The sequence below is a fragment of the Gekko japonicus genome, unplaced genomic scaffold (genome assembly GCF_001447785.1).
Source record: "Gekko japonicus isolate JY-2015 unplaced genomic scaffold, Gekko_japonicus_V1.1 scaffold6283, whole genome shotgun sequence".
Lineage (NCBI taxonomy): Eukaryota > Metazoa > Chordata > Lepidosauria > Squamata > Gekkonidae > Gekko > Gekko japonicus.
Window position 1 is genome coordinate 116 of NW_015166634.1, and position 19,150 is coordinate 19,265.

The 19,150-nt window shown below is 45.7% G+C and overlaps 1 protein-coding gene across 1 annotated transcript; it reads left to right on the forward strand.

Moving 5' to 3' along the window:
• Window positions 1-476: 476 nt before the first annotated feature.
• LOC107111442 (fibrinogen-like protein 1) lies at window positions 477-19,137 on the forward strand. The gene is made up of 8 exons (XM_015412408.1): window positions 477-558; window positions 4,739-4,830; window positions 7,451-7,658; window positions 8,855-9,014; window positions 10,238-10,335; window positions 11,435-11,523; window positions 12,616-12,806; window positions 18,864-19,137. The coding sequence occupies exons 2-8, from the start codon at window positions 4,762-4,764 to the stop codon at window positions 19,039-19,041; spliced, it is 993 nt and encodes a 330-aa protein (XP_015267894.1). The 5' UTR covers window positions 477-558; window positions 4,739-4,761; the 3' UTR covers window positions 19,042-19,137.
• Window positions 19,138-19,150: the final 13 nt, after the last annotated feature.

Genomic DNA, 19,150 nt, shown 5'->3' on the forward strand with positions numbered 1-19,150 from the left:
CTGGCACACCTGTTCCTGTGTTTCATGTATGGCAGGCTGTATAGAGGGATCTCAGGTATTCTAAAGGATATGGAGCCCTGATTGTAGCTTATAAATATTAGTTCTGATCTGTTCCCTTTGGAGGCACCTTTGATGCTTGAAGTAGTTCCCTTCTGAATTTGCCCTTTTCCCTTTGGAGTTTCTTCACCCTCCGTCTCTCCCTTTTCCTTCCAAAAAAAAAAAAAGCCTGCTGCCCTTTGTAAGTATTTTCAATAAGCAGAAAATGGTATTGTACAAATACAGAATCCACAAGAACATACCAAAATACAAGAATTAATTTTCAGCCTAGCATGACAGCTACTAAATTCTCCAAAAAGGATTCATACGGCTTTACAGTCACCAGAGGGAGCACAAAGAGCCATTCCAGTCCTTTTTTTTTTTTTTACAGTGCTTGTTTTTAAGAATAATTTTATTCTTTTTTTAGGGCTGTCATTTCCACAGAGGCCTCGGAAGCAAACCCCAGTTATCAAGTGTATTCAGAGCGTGGAGTACGTTGATGCATCAGACTGTAACTTTCAGGTACGTTATATTTTACTCTTCAATATATAAAAGTTTTTCTTCTACAGTAAACCAGTTTTAATGAAAGGAAACCTCGCTAGGGAAATGTTGCATCGGATTACTTTTCCTAGACAAGAGCTTCTAGTTTAACTATATATTCAACATGTCTTCATGGCAACTGCTGGTCTTAATGGAATATTGTGTCCCCCTGGCTATTGCTGTCTTGACTGGTAAATTATACTTTCAGCATCAAATCCAGGTCTGGCAATCTGGAGCTCTCAGGATGGGAAGGCACAAGCAGACTGCGCTTTGCAGGAGGCAGCGAAGATGCTTTATTCTCTCCTCCCCGCCTTTCCCTGTGCTGCTCAAGTGGCAGAGGAAGGCTTGAGGAAGTATAAAGCAGTTTGCCCTCACCCACTGCAAACCATATTGCTCAAGGGAGACCCAGCTCTGTTGCTGAATGGGTAGTTTGGCCCTGAGTGGGGTTGCTGGCTCCGGACCCCAGGAATAGCCCTGTACCTTTAAGAGCTGTATACCTGGAAGGAAGCTGCCAAATGACTATATATCTTCATGTGTTTCACTGACAGGAGAAGCTACACTTGGCAGAATTTCCTCTTTCAATGCTGCTCTTAAAGACACAGGAGCCCTTAAGGGTCTGCACTTTGTAGATCTAATCCTAAATGTAGCCGTTCTAAAAGATGTGGCAGCTGTATCTGTGTCTCCCGTACATGGCATAGGAGAGGTCCCTTTTCAGCTCTGCAGAAGTCTTTCTTTTCTATTCCCTAGTTTTGCTAAACTGGTTAACACCTGTAATGCATACCACAGTATTCAAACAAACGCATGGCTCACTTGGGACAGCGCTGTGGGCAAGGGGGCGAATACGGAAAGGGGAGATGTCCCCTTGCTCCCAGAGAGTCCCCCAGAGGCCTGCCTCACCGTGGGGTTTTGGGGGGCCATGGCACTCTCTGCCCAGGACTCACCAAAGCCCGGAACCGACCCTGCAGAGCACCACAGGTCTCACCCACAGCTCCCAACTCGGACCCGTCCAATGCATCCTTCATGATCGACACCCAGACCTGGATAGTGATGCAGTTTCAGTCCACTTCAGCGACCATTTGCAAGTGGATGATGTTGCCGTTTCACACAGTAAAATCCAGTTGCAAAGTGGATTGAAAGTGGATTGAAGGTGCATTATTTAGCGTGTGTGAAAGAGCCCTGGCAGAGTGTATGCCCAAAGGAACCTTATCTGAATGGAAATATCCTGAGCCGTGGGTGAAGAGCCGGGAGTGCATGTTTGCAGCTGCAGTCCTGAGGATCCTTTCTTCAGAGTAAGCCACAATGAGTAACATGGGCCTCACTTCTGAGTAGACCTCCTAAGGTCCCTCCCCTTGTCAGGCTTTCCATTGCACAGGGAGGAGTCTCTGTTTGGGGTTTCTCACCTAACTTGCAGGTGAGCTTAGCGGAGGGGGGGCTGGAGACGTTTGTGTCAGGAGCAACGGAGGGAGGGAATAGCCAGTGCAGAATCGCCTGAAGCCTTTCCAATATGTCTACAGCTCAAGCTGGTGAGGGATTCTGTTAGAGCAACTGTGGTGTTCTGCTACATATATATTTTGTGTGTATTCTGTGTTTCTGTGTGGGATTTTGTATGGATGTTGCTGTGGTTGATAATGCAGGCCTCTAAAGTAAGAAAGAGAGGGGCTGGATGGGTGAGTGAAGTGTTATGATTGGATAGTAGCTGTTCCCTAAGGGGTGGAGGTTACTGGTTTGTTCGGAGGGATTTAGAGCTGCGTGGGAGTGGAGATTGAATCCTGTGTAGAGTGAGAGAAATCTGTGTTCTTTGTGGAAGTTATTAGCCTCAGTGGCAAGTGAGGAAAATAAGCTTTTGTAGCTAGGTCTATTTAATGAACTTTAGAGAAAGAAGGAGAACTGTACCTACCTAAAACCATTATATTTATGAACCATACTGAAAGTGTTACTCTGTTATTCTTCTAAATAAAGAATATCTAAATTGTTTATATTTAAATAAAAACAGCTGTTTTATTTGAAGGATCCCCTTTTACTCAGAGTCACCCCCGCCACTGACTGTTCTGTCATTCTACCAAATATAACTAAACCATCCTGTTCTTTGGTTCCAACTAAAAAGTCTGAAGTGAGAGCCTTTGGTGGCAGCGGAAATAAGTAGGAAATGCTAAGTAAGGCAAGGAGGCAGAACACTATGGAGGTGCCATTACAGGTGTTACATACAAGGGGCCTCAAGAAAGAAGCATAAAATGTTACAGCATCCTTTTAGTGTGAAAAGCCATCTTTGCATCACTGGTATTTGGCTCCAATCTTGCTAGAAGAAGTCCGAGTGCTAGTAGGAATTCCATACGAAATAAATAACAGATTTTGTTGTAAAATAGTTTGGTAGGAATTAACAATACACTAAGGCTTGCCTGTTCCTGGAAGAGGGAGTGAGAGCTTTTTGGCAGATACTCTGTTGAGAGGTTCCAGAATCTCACAAGGGCGGCTTTTAGACAGAACAAAATGTTCTTAATCTGTTGTCAGAAACTCGACCGATTCCGCAAAAGCAGTCGTTGCTCCCTCGATCTCCCGTTTCCTCCGGTTGAGGAAACGGGAGACCGAGGGCGCAACAACTGCTTTTGCGGAATCGGTCCTTGTAGTCCCCTTGTCACTGAAAGCTTCCTCAACTTTTTCTTTAATGCTCTTGTTTTCATCTGCATCTATTTCAAATATATCTGAGCGTGTACAGTGTGGATGTAATAAATGTGTGTTCACAAACAAGTTTCATCGTTTTCCCTAGAGATGCCTAGTTTGGCCATATCCGTCTCTTTCCACACACTCTTAAAGCGTTCACGACGAGCATCTACTTGTCCTTTTTTGAGGATAGTTTCACACTGAGCCTGCTTAGAGATGCTGACAGAGTCCTTGGAAGTGTAAGGGGCCGTCACTTGCGCTCTGAACCCATGCCCATCCTGGCTTTTAAAATCTTGCCAAGAAAAGGTATTGGAGCAATTGGTGAAAACCATCAGTTAATTCCTGATGACGGGAGGCTCTCCCTATGCTTTTGGAGGATGCAGTTATTAGGCAGAAGTTATTATCAGAAAACCTTCATTGGCTAGGGATGAGGTGGCCGAATACAGGCCAGTCTCCAATTTACCTTTTCTAGGGAAGGTGATAAAGCATATGGTAGCAGAGCAGAGAATATCCAGTGAGTATCCTCTAGCATAGGTTTTGCCCCACGTTTCCTCTGTTCAGCTTTGTTTTAGCTGTAACACAAAACAGACACTGCCGGCATTGAATCAGACCAGGGGATTTTAGTGTTGCTGTGAGGGAAATATATTAACCCATACTGCCACCCAGTGGGAAGCATGTAAGAAATACAAGATTCTATGGCAAAGGTAAAGGTTCCCTTGCTCGAAAGCCAGTCGAATCCGACTTTAGCGTTGCGGTGCTCGTCTCCGTTTCAAAGCCGAAGAGCCAGCGCTGTCCGAAGACATTTCCGTGGTCATGTGGCCGGCATGACTAAACACTGAGGCGCACGGAATGCTGTTACCTTCCCACCGAAGTGGTACCTATTTAAAGGTAAAGGTAAAGGTTCCCTTGCTCGAAAGCCAGTCGAATCCGACTCTAGGGTTGCGGTGCTCATCTCCATTTCCAAGCCGAAGAGCCAGCGCTGTCCGAAGACATTTCCATGGTCATGTGGCCGGCATGACTAAACACCAAGGCGCACAGAACGCTGTTACCTTCCCACTGAAGTGGTACCTATTTATCTACTTGCAATTTCTTGCTTTCAAACTGCTAGGTTGGCAGGAGCTGGAACTAGAGATGGGAGCTCACTCCATCATGCGGCACCCGGGTCTCGAACTGCTGAACTACTGACCTTCCACAGCCTGAAGTTCAGCGTCTTAACCACTTGAGCCACCGCAGCTCCTTCTATGGCAAAAACATGCCTCTAAAAAGATTTATTATTTATATTGTTAATGTTGCAGATAAAGAAAAAATAAAGTATAAAGGAAGAAGTAAGCCTGACCGTATACATATTTTCTGAAAGATTCAAACTGTCACTTTAAAAAATGCAGAGAGCCATTCTCTCTTTAAGGTGTTCTGCCACCATTAATATTGCAAAGTAAAAGAAAAAGGGATAGAAGATGGGCAACCATGTAATATACCACACATTTACTTTCTTTCCTCCCCACAGCTCTGTAAAAAAATAATGCAACGATGAATCAAATGCTTCTGCTGCTGCTCCTGCTTCTCGTGCCATTCAGTTCACCATCACCTCAACTTCCGGTATGTAGCAATCGGCGGTTTGTAAGGGTCTATCTTTCTGCTGCTTTCATTATCACAGCAGCTGAGGTTCCAAACAGCTGCAATTACTCAGACCTAGCCATTTCTATGTGAGAATATATCTCTTGAAGATGCTCTTCAAGCCAGTGTGGTGTAGTGGTATAGAGCGGTGGACTGTAATCTGGAGAACTGGGTTTGCTTCTGTACTCCTCCAATATGAAGCCTGCTGGGTGACCTTGGGCCAGTCACAGTTTTCTCAGAACTCTCTCAGCCCCACGTACTTCACAAGGTGCCTGTTGTGGGGAGGGGAAGGAATCCCTAATCCTTTAAACTGTACTTAACAATCTGATGACCCAGCTGTCTTGGACAAAACCTGTTTTACAAGTATCACCCTCTATTTCCATTCCCATACAGAAGCCACTGATGCCAGAACCTTCTCTTTTTCTTCTACAACTATCCTTGAGGAGAGCAAGTTTTGCTAATTTTGATGTATTCTAAGTTTGAGATCAGTGGCACCTTTAAAACAAAGTTTTATTCTGGGAATAAGCTTTCGTGTGCATGCACACTTCTTCAGTGCATGCACACTTCTATTAGCCACAAGGTATAGTTAGGGGCTCTGTCTTCTTGGTGCTTGGGGGGGGGTCAACAGTGGGAGGGCTTCTAATGTCCTGGCCCCACTGGTGGACCTCCTGATGGCACCTGGTATTTCTGGCCACTGTGTGACACAGAGTGTTGGACTGGATGGGCCTTTGGCCTGATCCAACATTGGCTTCTCTCATGTTCTTATGCATGCACACAAAAGCTTATACCCAGAATGAAACTGTGCTGGTCTTAAAGGTGCCCCTGTGTTTTAAGTGGTTAACTGTGTAATTTTATCGCACTTTGGGTGCCTAAATTGTTTTAATCGTGTTGTATTTTATTGCACCGTTGTGCCTATGTAAGCCGCCCTGAGCCCGCGTGCGGGGAGGGCGGGGTACAAATGTAATTAAATAAATAAATAAATAAACTCAAACTTTGTTCTGCTGCTTCAGACCAACACGGCTACCCACCTGAATCTATCTGGGTGTATTCTGTCTGTTTCTCTCCAAAACCAAAGCCTTCTGCTGCTCAGGAATAGAACCATACCTAGAATAACAGTCTGGCATGGCACAGGATGAACCTTTCACCCTCATCACCATCAGTAGTACCGTCTGGGCTCTTTTTGTAGCAGGAACTCCTTTGCATATTAGGCCACACACTCCTAATGTAGCCAGTCCTCCAAGAGCTTACAGAGCTCTTCTTACAGGAGCTACTGTAAGCTCTTGGAGGATTGGCTACATTAGGGGTGTGTCACTTAATATGCAAATAAGTACCTGCTACAAAAAGAGCCCTAGATTTTTACATCCCTCTTCCCACAAGGAACATAGGGCAGTGCATATGAGTCTCCCTTCCTCCATTTTATCCTTAGAACAATCCTGAGAAGCGGGAAGAGGCCGAGGAGAGTGCCTGGCCCAAAGTCACCTGGTGAGCTTCATGGCTGAGTGGAGAGTTGAAATAAGTCTTCCCACTCCTATTCTGTCTTCTGACAACTCCAGTACAGGAGCTCACTCCACCTTAGGAGAACCAGTCTCCAGGCCTAATTCATGGTGATGTTCTGTCAGATGAGAAACTTGCTGAAATCCAGACTAGTTTAGGAACCCACTGAATTAAAAGCACCACTTTCAGGCCCACTGCTGGCCAGGTCAGAGAAGTCGTAAGATCAGTGTGTGCTAGGGTTGCCAGGTCTTACTTTTGTTTCAGCGGGGGAGTCCTGGCCCCTCCCGGACATCCTTGGTGCATGTGCCGTGATGACATCATCCGGAAGTGACATCATCATGTCGGGAACGTTGGTGGTATGGCCACTGTCATTCGAGGAAAAAACATAGTCTTCCCTCGAATGATAGCGCATCCCCTGTATCACGGCGGGCACATCCCCGCAATCCCGGCACTTTGGGGGTGGATCTCCCCGGCTGCTGGATCTGGGCCAGAGGATAAGGGACCTGTCGAGCAGGCAACCCCCCACCCCACCAGGGGACCTGGCAACCCTAGTGTATGCAGCTTCCAGTCTGGCAAGGCCCTTGGTGGAATGGGAGCACAAATCTGGCCCAGACTGCGGTTCCCAAAAAATCTTTTTGGTGTCCCTGCTGCTGAGCCACCAGAGCTATTACTGAATTGGATTATGGGAGGAGAAATTAGGAGTTTCACGGGTGGTATCCTGGCCAGGGTACTTAAAAAAAAAAAGTAAACTAAACCCAGAGCCAGATAGGGTTGCCAGGCTAATCTTGGCAACCAGCAGGAGGGGAGGGGATGGGGACATGGTGGGGTGGCATTGCTGGAGTGATGACATCACTTCTGGGGGGAAAACATAGTGTCTGGTGATTCCTAGAGCGGCCCACTGTCCCTTGTGGGTTTTTCCTGGAAGTGATGCAATGGTGCATGTGACAACACCAGGGTGGGGGTTTTTTTTATGTTTTCCCCACCACCACTTGGCGTGTGGCAGCGGGCAGCAGGACCTTGGGGTGGGGGTTCTCCGCCCCAACTGGGGGAAAAGTAAGCCTAGAGCCAGACCTACACTTTAAATAAAGATGTTACTTCTCCCTTTCAGGAAGAGCATAACTGCCTGTTAGAAAACAGTAAACTACAGCAGAGGTTAAAAATGCTCCAAAACCTATCCCATTTGTGTGAACTGCAGCTGAGAGACCTTTTGGGGAACAACTATCACAGGAAAAAGAGCAAGATTTTCTCAGCCATGAGAATCCGACAGAACACAGTTTTGCCCACCACTAGCGGGAACCTCTTAGTCTATGACCAAGGTAAATGATAGATTTGGTGCAACCTGTCTCTTGAGCTTATGAACATACGAAGCTGCTTTTTACTGAGTCAGACCACACTGGCCCATTAGCCTAATAGAGGGTCTCTGTCTGGCAGCAGCTCTCTGGAATCTCTGGGAGAGACTTCTAAAGTCTTTCCCGAAACTTGCTATCTGAGGGCCAAACCAAACATTAAACCCACCTCCTGATCACCATGGAGAACTGCAGCAGGATGCCAACTGCGAGTTCCCCGTGACAACTCAATTCACAAATGCCACAGGGGCCTGGCTCTGATAAGAACAGCAGCATAGGGCAGGCTCCAGCCTTCTCTCTACATAGGGTTGCCAGACCCCCTGGTGGAGGGTGGGGTTCCCCACCACCAGGCCCTGCCCCCCACCCACCGATCAGCTGGCCGGCAGAAGAACTTACCAGTAGAAAGAGGAAGGGCCAGGCCATGTCGCTGGTGTCACATAGGAAGTGACGATACCACGCCACTGACATCCAGGCAGTGTAGGGCTGCCAAATCCCCCCGGGGGGCGGATTTCCCCCCGCTTTGGAGGCCCGATTTCCGCCGCTGTGGAATCGGGCCCCGGGGGAAACCCCACCTCAGCGTGCATGTCAGCCGGATGTGACGTGCTGACGCCGGGCACGCTGGGGGCGGGGCCACAGCCATTTGAGGGGGAAACATAGGCTGAGGACGCCGAACGGGAGCCCCCCGCCGCCAGGTAAAAACAATTTGGCAACCCTAAGGCAGTGCTTTGGTATTTGGGCAAAAATTCTATGGTAGAAGCCTTTTTCCCCCATAGAGTTTTTGCCCAAATACCAGAGCATTGTGGCGTGATGACATCACTTCCTATGCAACACTGGCAACGTGGCCTGGGCCTTCCTCTTTCTACTTGTAAGTTTCCCCCGTTGCTATAATGTGACAGTGTGAGGAAGCAGTTTTGTAGACGGTCTATTCCAATATTATGTGGCTGCAGCACTGCGGTGATTAAAGAGAGTACCTGGTCCAGTCAGCATGTTCACGCTTTCTGTCATTTCTCCCTCATAGTAAAGGCCATACCCTTCCGTTATTCAAGATCTTGTACGCTGCCACCAGCTGTAGGTCACCCTAGTTGCAGTTGCTCTGCTGATATGTCCTCTGTTATTGATTCGACACCCCCTGTGGCAATCCCCTCTCTGTGTATTATTCTGCTTAGATTGTGCGATGGTGCTTAACAGCGGCAAAACTGAAAGCGGCTACTATAGAATTAAGCCAAGAAAAGACAGAGAACCTTTCCTTGTGTATTGTGACATGTCGGATGGGGAAGGATGGACTGTGATTCAACGGCGCGGCAACGGCAAAGAGAATTTCTACAGGTATGTGGTTGAGTGGAGTCAGTAGCTCAGTGGGGATAGGAAGGGCCATTGTGACATAAAATAGGTATCATTTTTTGGTGCTGTTCGGACGGGCATTTGAAGACTTCCAAGTTACTAGTAAAAAGTAAATCTTTTTGCCTATTAATGCCTTCTACCATTACATAAGGATGATAATGCCTAACGCTACCAAATCCTAAGATTTCAAAATCACAGAAAGGAGGAGGGGAAGTCTTGCAGGCTAACTGGGAAATTCTTGGAACTGGTGTATTATGAGACTGGTAATTATTTCAGTTACGCACCTTGAAACAATGAGGCAAAATAGCTCCTTTTCTTTCCCTTAGAGAGAGAATAGAGACTTTTGTGTCCTTTACTTCCTCATGGAATATTTGATTGTACCCGCAATCTTTAGTTTAGAGATATAAAATAACACAATCTACTTACACAGAACCAGCTGATAAGCTGGCACAACCACCTTGCAGGCCAACAGGAGCTAGTAACAGGGAATTCCACATCTTGTAGTTCAGTGCTGATGTTTGTATGTGCTAGAGGTTTATAATGATGCAGGTTTATAGAATTTTGTATGGGGTGAGAGATTTGACAAAATACTAGAACTCAGGGGAATTCAGTGAAGCTGATGGGCAGTAAATTCAAGATGGATAAAAGGAAATACTTTTTACACGGAGAGTGATTAAAATGTGGAATTCGCTGCCAGGGAATGTAGTGGTGGCCACAGGCATAGCTTTAAAAGGGGATTAGACAGATTCATGGAGGATAGGTTTGTCAGTGACTGAGGGGTGACTGAGGGGAACCTCCACATTCAGAGGCAGTCAGCTTCTGAATACTGGTGTTAGGAGCCAACCTTGGGGGAAGGTCTCTGCCTAGGCTTACCAAACGCCGGCGGGGGAAATCTATTTCCTGGCAGGATGCGTGCCGCGGGGGACGGCTGTGCGCGCTGCACCCGCCGTCGCCAGGATGTGACGCTCCGCGTTACCCTGGCAACGGGACCCAAACAGCCCCGTTGCCAGAGTAACGCGGAGCGTCACATCCTGGCGACGGCGGGGGCAGCGCGCACAGCCGTCCCCCGCGGCACGCATCCTGCCAGGAAATAGATTTCCCCCGCCGGCGTTTGGTAAGCCTAGGCAGAGACCTTCCCCCAAGGTTGGCTCCTAACACCAGTATTCAGAAGCTGACTGCCTCTGAATGTGGAGGTTCCCCTCAGTCAGAAGATGGGCTGATTATAAACAGGGGTTTGGACAACTCCAGAGCAAGGATGATGAATATTGGCTGGGGAATGATAAGATCTATGACTTGCTCCTTAGAGGTAAGGACGATCATTCTGTATGCATGAATCTCGTAAACCAATTCTTACCCAAATAAAATAGCAGGGTTGCTAAACCTTTCCCTCGCTTCGACTACTTTCCTGATCAAAACGCCCCTCCCCCTAAGTTGCTTTTCTGCTTACGTGCAATTACATGTTATATTACTGCTTTGTATCCAACCATCAATGCACAGGAGGCGCATAAAGTTTCCCACATTCCTCTTCACTCGTGCAGCTCCTGGACAGATCATTCCTGGTCCCAAAGGGTCTGCGTGGAGGAATAGCCATACCAGTTAGTGGGCTGGAGGAAGGAGAGACAAGAGGATGAAATCAGTGTCTCTTTTTCAGCAGAGCTGGATTTGCAGAAGATGAAGGAGGAACTATTTAACTCCCTTGTCCTATCTCACTCCAGACTCCCCAACCCTCATGGGTATTCTTCTGCACCAGTTATGTAACTTTGGGAACGATCTGTCCAAGGATTAGAAGGGAGTTGCAAGAACAGAAAGGAAAACTCTGTCTTTTGTGCACAGAATGGTTGGATACAGGTCACTAATGTGATAAGCAGAGGTCATTTCGGGGGGGATCGTGGGGGTTCGCGAGGCAGTTCCCCCGGGTGAGGTACTGGGGGGCGGGGCACATGACGAAGCCCCGCCCCCTGCTTCCGGCCGCCCCGCTTCCGGCCCTCATTCAGCCAGGAGGAGGCAGCAGGAGAAGAGGGAGGGTAAGTTGCTTCCTCCCTGCCTCTCCCCACCCCTGCCTGCCTGGGGCCAGGGAGGGCCTTCGCGGGGCTTCCTTGCAATCCCGCCGGCCTTGCAGGTCCACCGCTGGGCCCCTCATGGGGCTCGGCAGTGGAGCTGCAAGGCCGGCGGCGGTGGCTGGGACCATTGGGGGCGGGGTGTGTGGCCTTATGACACACTTCCGGTGATGTCAGGGGGTGTGGCATATGCTAATGAGTTATGCTAATGAGTTCCCCTAGCTCTTTTTCTACGAAACGACCCCTGGTGATAAGTATGCTCTGGGAACCCACGTGCTCCACGAAATCCATTCAGTTACTCCAACACAGGGTTCTGGTGAATTTCTAACATAACACTGTAAATTCCAGGGGAAACGTCACTGAAAATTGACCTGATGGACTGGCAGGGGGAGACAAGATATGCAATTTATGACAATTTTCAGATGAAGAATGGGAAGGTGGGTAAGCTATTTTAAGAGCACTGAAAGAGACGGACCTATTTTGCAACCAGAATAGATTCTTGGAGAGGATCTTCTATATCAGTGTCCCAGGAAGTCACATTGTAGATGCATTTCAATTATGGGCCTCATGGATACAAGAACAAAAGATTCCAGGCAAACATAACTAATGTGGCTGGAGATCAGAAGAAAAGCTGAAGCTAGTAAAATAGTTAACTGGTGAAATGTTACTTCTAGGACAATAAATGAAACCTAAAAGACAATTTGGAAAGGTGAACTATGATAAATCAAGAAGTAAATCACCAACATTTTAATCTTAACACGGGTCCATTGGAGTTAGGAAAGGTTCTTTCCTCTGAGACTTTGGAATTAGATTTTTCCCTAAGCTTGTATGTTATAAAACTAACAATGGAATCCTTTCTTTTGAAGGGTCCATTCACGTTACACTTGTGTGTAAACAGGCACTAGTAAAAAGAGGCTTCCGCATTATGTCTTTGCGGATCAGTCCTCCTTTTGACTCTGAAACCTTCTTTCATGATTAAGGCACACTACATTCCAGTATTCTCCTAAGGGTACAAATGAGTCCAGAAGGTCACACGGAATTCCTTCTCCACTGGCCACTCATCAAAGATGCTGCCCTCTTTTTGGTCATACAAGTAACAGAACCTGAAACAACATTGCATCCTTTGCTCCCCCACAACTGAATCTCTGCATCCTTATTTGTTCGTGTGCCCATGATTTTAGGATATTGTTAGCATGAGCTTGCGAGCAGAGGGAGACTAGTTCAGAATAAAATCCGCACAAGGCTTGCTGCTTTAGGAAAGAAACAGATGCTCTTTATTGTTAGAGAAATTCATACTGGGGTAGGAGAGAGAGGCATTCTAGCTGTCTATGTAAGCCTAGGATGGAGACCACTACAGAACCCAAGGAAGGCCTGCTACCTTGTGGATAGGCACCAAGGCTATTGGAGGGTTTTGTGACTTTCTACAGAGACAAGATGAAAGCTTCATTCTGTACACTCAGACAATCTGGGTAATACATTACTCCTACCGGACTCTTCCTAACAGATATTTTTAATGGCTGTTCTTGTAGGATAAGTACAGGATATGGTTTGGCACCTTCTCTGGGACTGCGGGAGATGCTTTATCTGGAGGGGGCAACTATGAACAGCAGTGGTCTGCATCACTCAGTGGAATGCAGTTCTCTACCTACGACAGGGACAACGACAGGTTCCTGAAGGGCAGCTGTGCAGAAGAGAACAAAAGCGGCTGGTGGTTTAACAGGTGAGCTGACACGTAACACTGAAAGTGGAAGGACGAACAGGCCCAAGAAGACCCATGCCTCCTGTTGGATAAACAGTGATAGCCAGGGGTGCCTGTTACCAGCTTTGGCTGGTGAGCCAGCTGCAGCCATTCCTGGGCAGGAAAGATAGTGCCACTGTGGTGCAAGCCCTGGTAACATCTAGATTATATTATGGCTGTCTACTCTATGTGGGGCTGCCCTTGAAGACTGTCTGGGAGCAACAGTTGGTACAGAATGCTGTGGCCAGAAGGCTGATTGGGGTGGATCACAGGGACCACATCACTCCGGTCTTGCTCCATCTACCTTGGCTCCCAGTTTGGTTTCCAGGCCCAATTCAAGATGCCTTGTGGCCAGCATACCTGATGGACCACCTACTTCCATATGAACATACCTATCTGACCACTCTGGTCATCTCTGGAGGACCTGCTTCAGGTGCCAGTGCCATCTGAGGCAAGATAAGTGGCAACCTGCAACAGGGCCTTCTTGGTTGTGGTGCCAAAACTTTGGTATTCCCTCCCTGTGGAAGTTTGTCTCCCTCCATCGTTTCCTTCTGCCAGATGGTAAAGGCTTTTTTGGTTTGATTGGCATTCCCTTAGTCAGGGGTCGTTTCGTAGAAAAAGAGCTAGGGGAACTCATTAGCATAACTCATTAGCATATGCCACACCCCCTGACATCACTGGAAGTGTGTCATAAGGCCACACCCCCTGACATCACTGGAAGTGTGTCATAAGGCCACACACCCCGCCCCCAACGGTCCTGGCCGCCGCTACCGGCCTTGCAGCTCCACTGCCAAGCCCCATGAGGGGCCCGGCGGTGGACCTGCAAGGCCGGCAGGAGTGCAAGGAAGCCCCGCGAAGGCCCTCCCTGGCCCCAGGCAGGCAGTGGTGGGGAGAGGCAGGGAGGAAGCAACTTACCCTCCCTCTTCTCCTGCCTCCTTCTGGCTGAATGAGGGCCGGAAGCGGGGCGGCCGGAAGCAGGGGGCGGGGCTTAGTCATGTGCTCCCACCCCCGTACTTCACCCGGGGGAACTGCGATCCCCCGTGATTCCCCCCGAAATGACCTCTGCCCTTAGTAATTCTTATTAGCACTCTTCCCTGTCTGTGCGTTTTTATGTATTTATATTTTTATGTGTTTATGTGTTGTTTGTTTTTAATATTTTCTATTTTTGTCTTTAAATACTCTTTAATGTCTAAAATGTTTAATAATTGCTGCCTTGGGGACCCTAAATGGACAGAAATGTGGGATGCATGTGGGTGTCTTGTTATCAAGTCACAGTGGACTTATGGTGACCCCGTAGACTTGCTATTGCCTACCTCTGCACAGTGACCCTGGGCTTCCTTGGTGGTCTCCCATCCAAATACTAACCAGGGACCACCCTGCTTAGCTTCCAAGATCTGATGAGAGTGCGCTGGGGTGGGCTATCCAGGTCAGGGCAGAAATGTAGGACAGAAAAGTCATAAATAAATAAAAGCATTTTTAGAAGAAACATTTGCCACTTCAAGAGATGGGAAAGTGAACATCTGAATTATGTTGCTTCATTAAAAGGATTTGTATGAACATGCCTACTTAAGATGAACAGGGTGTGGCATGCTTTCTTCCTTAGGCAGTTAACCCATAACTTTTAATCCTTTCCCCAGATCTGCAGACTACTTGTAAATGCATTGCAATTCACTATACATTAAGTCATTGTGGAGGTACAAGCAATTAGTTTTTAAGCAGCATGATAGTCAGTCAGTCAGTCAGTCAGTCAAAACCTTTATTGGCATAGATTGAAAAAGATAACAACAACAACATAGGAACCACAGATTTTAAATATACAAGGACAGCCATCCCGCCAGAGCTTTAACCTTATATCCTCAAACCCTCATAGCAATAGAGAGAAACCTCGCCACTGCAAAGGTGATGTGAGGGTGGTGATCTGATAGAGGGAAGGATACTAGGCTGTCTTCTGGACAGCTGTGCCTATTGATCAAAAGGGGGCTGATTAGGACATCCCGTATTTTATCGTAGAATTCACAACTAAGCAAGACGTGGGTAATGAATTCTGTTTTCCTGCTATTACACAGACAGGTCATTTCAGGGTAGGTAAAGGTAGGGGACATTTGCAAATCTACCATAAAGGACCGCAGATGGTAAAGCATTGAAACGTGCAAGCATAAAAGCTCATCTTAATGTTGGGGCTGTAAGCTGTAAAAAAATACTCAGCTATAAGTCCATTCCTCGGTGTTATATTAAACTTCAGAGGTGAGGAAGTAATACCGAAACAGAGAGTTTGTTTTTCAGTGTCAAAGATCCTCTGCCTCAATGTTCTAAATATTTGAGATTCACCTGACATGAGCAGGGAGTCAATGGGAATACCAATAGACTGTATTTTTCTCAGTATTGAGGTTGACCAATTAGATGTAAAGGAGTCTGACAGCAGCAGATGGACATAACTCTCAGGTTCTATTCTAAAGTAAAGGCGTAACCAGAATTTTAAGGTCGACAGCCAAGCTCTGGTCATTAGGATGTGCTGTCCTGTCTCCAGGCACATGGCTGTATAATTTACACAACTAGGCGCTCCAAGGGTATGTTGCAGAAACATTGCTTGGATCTGCTCAACCTGTTGATTAAAGGAGCCAATCCAGACAGGGATCCCATAAAGTATTTGTGATACGACTTTTGCACTGAAGACTTGCATGGCCACAGGGACGAACTGACTGCCCTTCACATAGAAAAACCTAGCAATCGCGGACAGGCTACACTTGGCCAGGTTTATTACTTGTTTCGTCTGGCCTGTCCAACTATTATTATACTGAAAGAGGATGCCCAGATATTTGAAATGTTTGATTTGTTTATGACATTACCATTTATATGCCAATTGAAACATTTCCAAGATCTTGAGAACACCAGGATTTTCGATTTTTCAAAATTAACAGATAAAGAGTTGTTCTCACAATAAGAAGTAAAAGCAGACGGAAGGCGCTAAGGCCCTTCTGGGTACGAGATAGTACTACAGCATCATCCACGTAGAATAATAGAGTGATGGACTGAGGACCCAGTTTAGGACAGAGACCATTGACTGCACGCAAAGAGTCTAAATCATTCAAAAATAAATTAAATAAATAGGGTGCCAAAACACAGCCTTGTTTGACTCCTCGATTTGTTGAAATCTTAGGTGTTTATATACCAGAATTCCCATGTCTTACTTGGCAACTGGTAGGGGAGTATAGTTTCCAGATAAGAAAAAGTAATCTTTCATCAGTTCCCATCATATTCAGTTTAACCCACAGGAGGACCCTAGGTTTTGAGTCAAAAGCCCCTTTCAGATCAAGGAAAGCAGAAAATAATTTCCCCCCCACGTGTACCAGAGCATTTCTCCACCAAATGAGCAAGGGTTATACAGTGATCTAATGTGGATTTGCCTGCACAAAAGCCAATCTGTTCAGCTCCCAAGAGATTTTGATCTGAGATCCAGGAGGTGAGTTTATCTAGTAAAAGCCTTGCATAAAGCTTGCCTACTGTTGAGAGAAAGCTGATCGGGCAGTAATTTCCTGTGCAGTTGGGATCACCTTTTTTGAAAATTGGGACAACAATTGCATTTGTCCATGAAGCGGGCATAATCCCTGTTTCATCTATTAAAGTAAATAGGGCAGCCAGTGGGGAAGCCCACCAGTCCGGGTGTGCTTTAAACAACTCGGGGAAGTCCATCTGGACCTTGGGCCTTTCCAACTTTTAATTTATTAATTAAACATTTGATTTCGGTTGGACTAACTGGAGGCCATTCGGGCAACTCAGAAGAAGAGGAAACCTCTTGTTGCTCATATGAAACAGTGGAAAATCAAAGAAGTGTTGGATTCTCTGGAATTGGTACTGCCAGGGAGCCTCGGAAAAATAGCAGAGTGCGCAAAGGCTTAAACGCAGCAAAGCTTGGGGGGTTAGGTGTGGCAACAGACTTACAAAGTTACACGGAGTCAGCAGTCAGTTCTAAAACTAAAAAGTAACTTTTATTAAAGGAAATATATGCTTGAGAATGCAGGTAAGAGATAGATTACCTATTCTAACTAACTAGATGGTGTTGGATGCTGGACACATGTCCAGCCTCTATGGTGCAAGATGGAGATCAAGCACCTTCTTCGTCCATGCGAGAGAGAAGAGAGTGTGAGAAAGAGTGTGGGAGTGGAAGCAGAGGAAATTGCACCTTAGAGTAGCATTCTACTTCAAAGAAAAGGATCAGATAGCAGGAAGGAAAGGATGCTCTGTGTGTCCCGACCTCTCTATCCATCTAAGCTCTTCGGTGCCATCTTCTCAAGTCTGAGACAGGAGACAGCGCCAAGTCCTCCGCTTCTAACAAAAAGTAGTCTCTCCAGGTCTGGGTAGGTATGGGGCAGACAGGGGTGTACCATGCCCCCTGAATTCCCCAGCAACTAAAGCCCAGAATTGTTTGTTATTCTTAGTTAGAGATGCCTTGATCAACAAGTCCCAACTCTTAGTATGTAGCAGCCTCTTCTTATGAGCAATGACAGCCTGAAGTTGTCTCTTTAGTTTGAAATTCCCGGTGGGTATATTAGCCTCTTCGTTATTTCGATAGGCACGATAAGAAGCACGGAGCCGATATTTTAAGCTCTGCCATTCTTCATCAAACCACCCATCAGTTTTACCTCTGGGAGAGCTATAGGCAACTTTGATATGCTGCTGAAAGAGGCAATTAATGGTGTCTACAAGGCTATCATAAGCATAAAAAACAGCAGAAGGGTTATTAGTGTTAATTAATAATTGCAATAGCTCGTAAATCCTATCTGAATATAATAACTGGCTAATGCCCTTCTTTATTTGCGGGGACCATCTGACCCTCCAATAAGCGGGTGGACTTCCACATGGAGTGGTAGGCATGGGTGGTAAGAACATCTGATCCTCACCATACAAGACAGTGGTCAGAGGAAAAGTGACCACTGACATCACTTGCACCCACACACAAAAATCTAAAATCCAGCTTTTCAGGTTTGGGGAAATAATGACATAGTCTATTACACAAAACCAAAATAAGACCCACGGTAAGTAGGAAATACCAAAAATCAGCAAATACCATGCTACAGATGATTATAAAATATCTCAAATAATTTTATATTTTTTTGTTTTATATTTTTACAATTTATTCACCATATATTATTTATCATATAAGCCTTAATACATAAAAAGAATCATATATCAAAACATCTAAGTATCATCTCTTAATATATCACAAAAGATATTGCACAACCCCTTTATTAATATCTGTGCTTTTCACTTTGGAGGAAGCTTTGAGCTCACTAAGAGAGACTTTTTGCAGCGTTCATTGAAAAATTTGGATAAATATTTTGGTATTTGGCAACCTTGTGCTTGAAAATATCTGTTGAACTCCCTGAGGAAGACACTGAAACAGAAGGATATCTGGACCTCTGTTGGCGGAAGACTGAGCACTTATTCAAAATAGACTTAAAGGAGTCCTCCCTCTTAAAACTTTTGTATAATTAAGGAGGACTGATATTAATAAAGGGGTTGTGCAATATATTTTGTTATATATTAAGAGACGATACTTAGATGTTTTTATATATGATTATTTCTATGTAATAAGGCTTATATGATAAATAAGATATGGTGAATAAATTGTAAAAATATAAAACAAAAAATATATAAAATTGTTTGAGATATTTTATAATAGTCTATTACACTACAGCCATGATTAGAACCAAAGGTATATTCACCAGGCATATCATGAGGGAATGACCCGTTTACAATTAATCTGCTAGCTGACATACAGAATTTGGCCAGAGATGGCCCTGCCATATTGGCATGAATATCCTTAGACTGTCTTGTGGGAATAATATATTCAAGTTGGGGTTCATTAATGTCAAAACCCACGAGATCATAACATTGAAAGCAAACTTACATACAGAGGCTGAAGTCTGGACTTAAATATCCACAATAATAGCTTTACGCATTTGTGCCAAAGTTTTGTCCTGTTAACACCTCCTTTTATTTTTACTTTCCCCCCCTCTCTCTTCCCTTCATGTCCACAAGATGCCATGCTGCAAATCTCAATGGACAATATTACAAGGATGGGAAATATAACAGTTCTTTTGACAACGGAGTAGTTTGGGCAACGTGGCGAGGACCGTGGTATTCTCTCAAATACACAGCCATGAAGATCAGGCTCCTTTCGCTTGTTGACATACAGAGTGGAGATGGTGAACCCTGAGGCGATCCAAAGTATGCATGTCAAAGACAGTATATAGTGCAAATAAACCCTTTCAGGCATTATATGCGTTCCTCAGCGTGATTAAAAATCAGTTCAGTTGCAAGTGGCT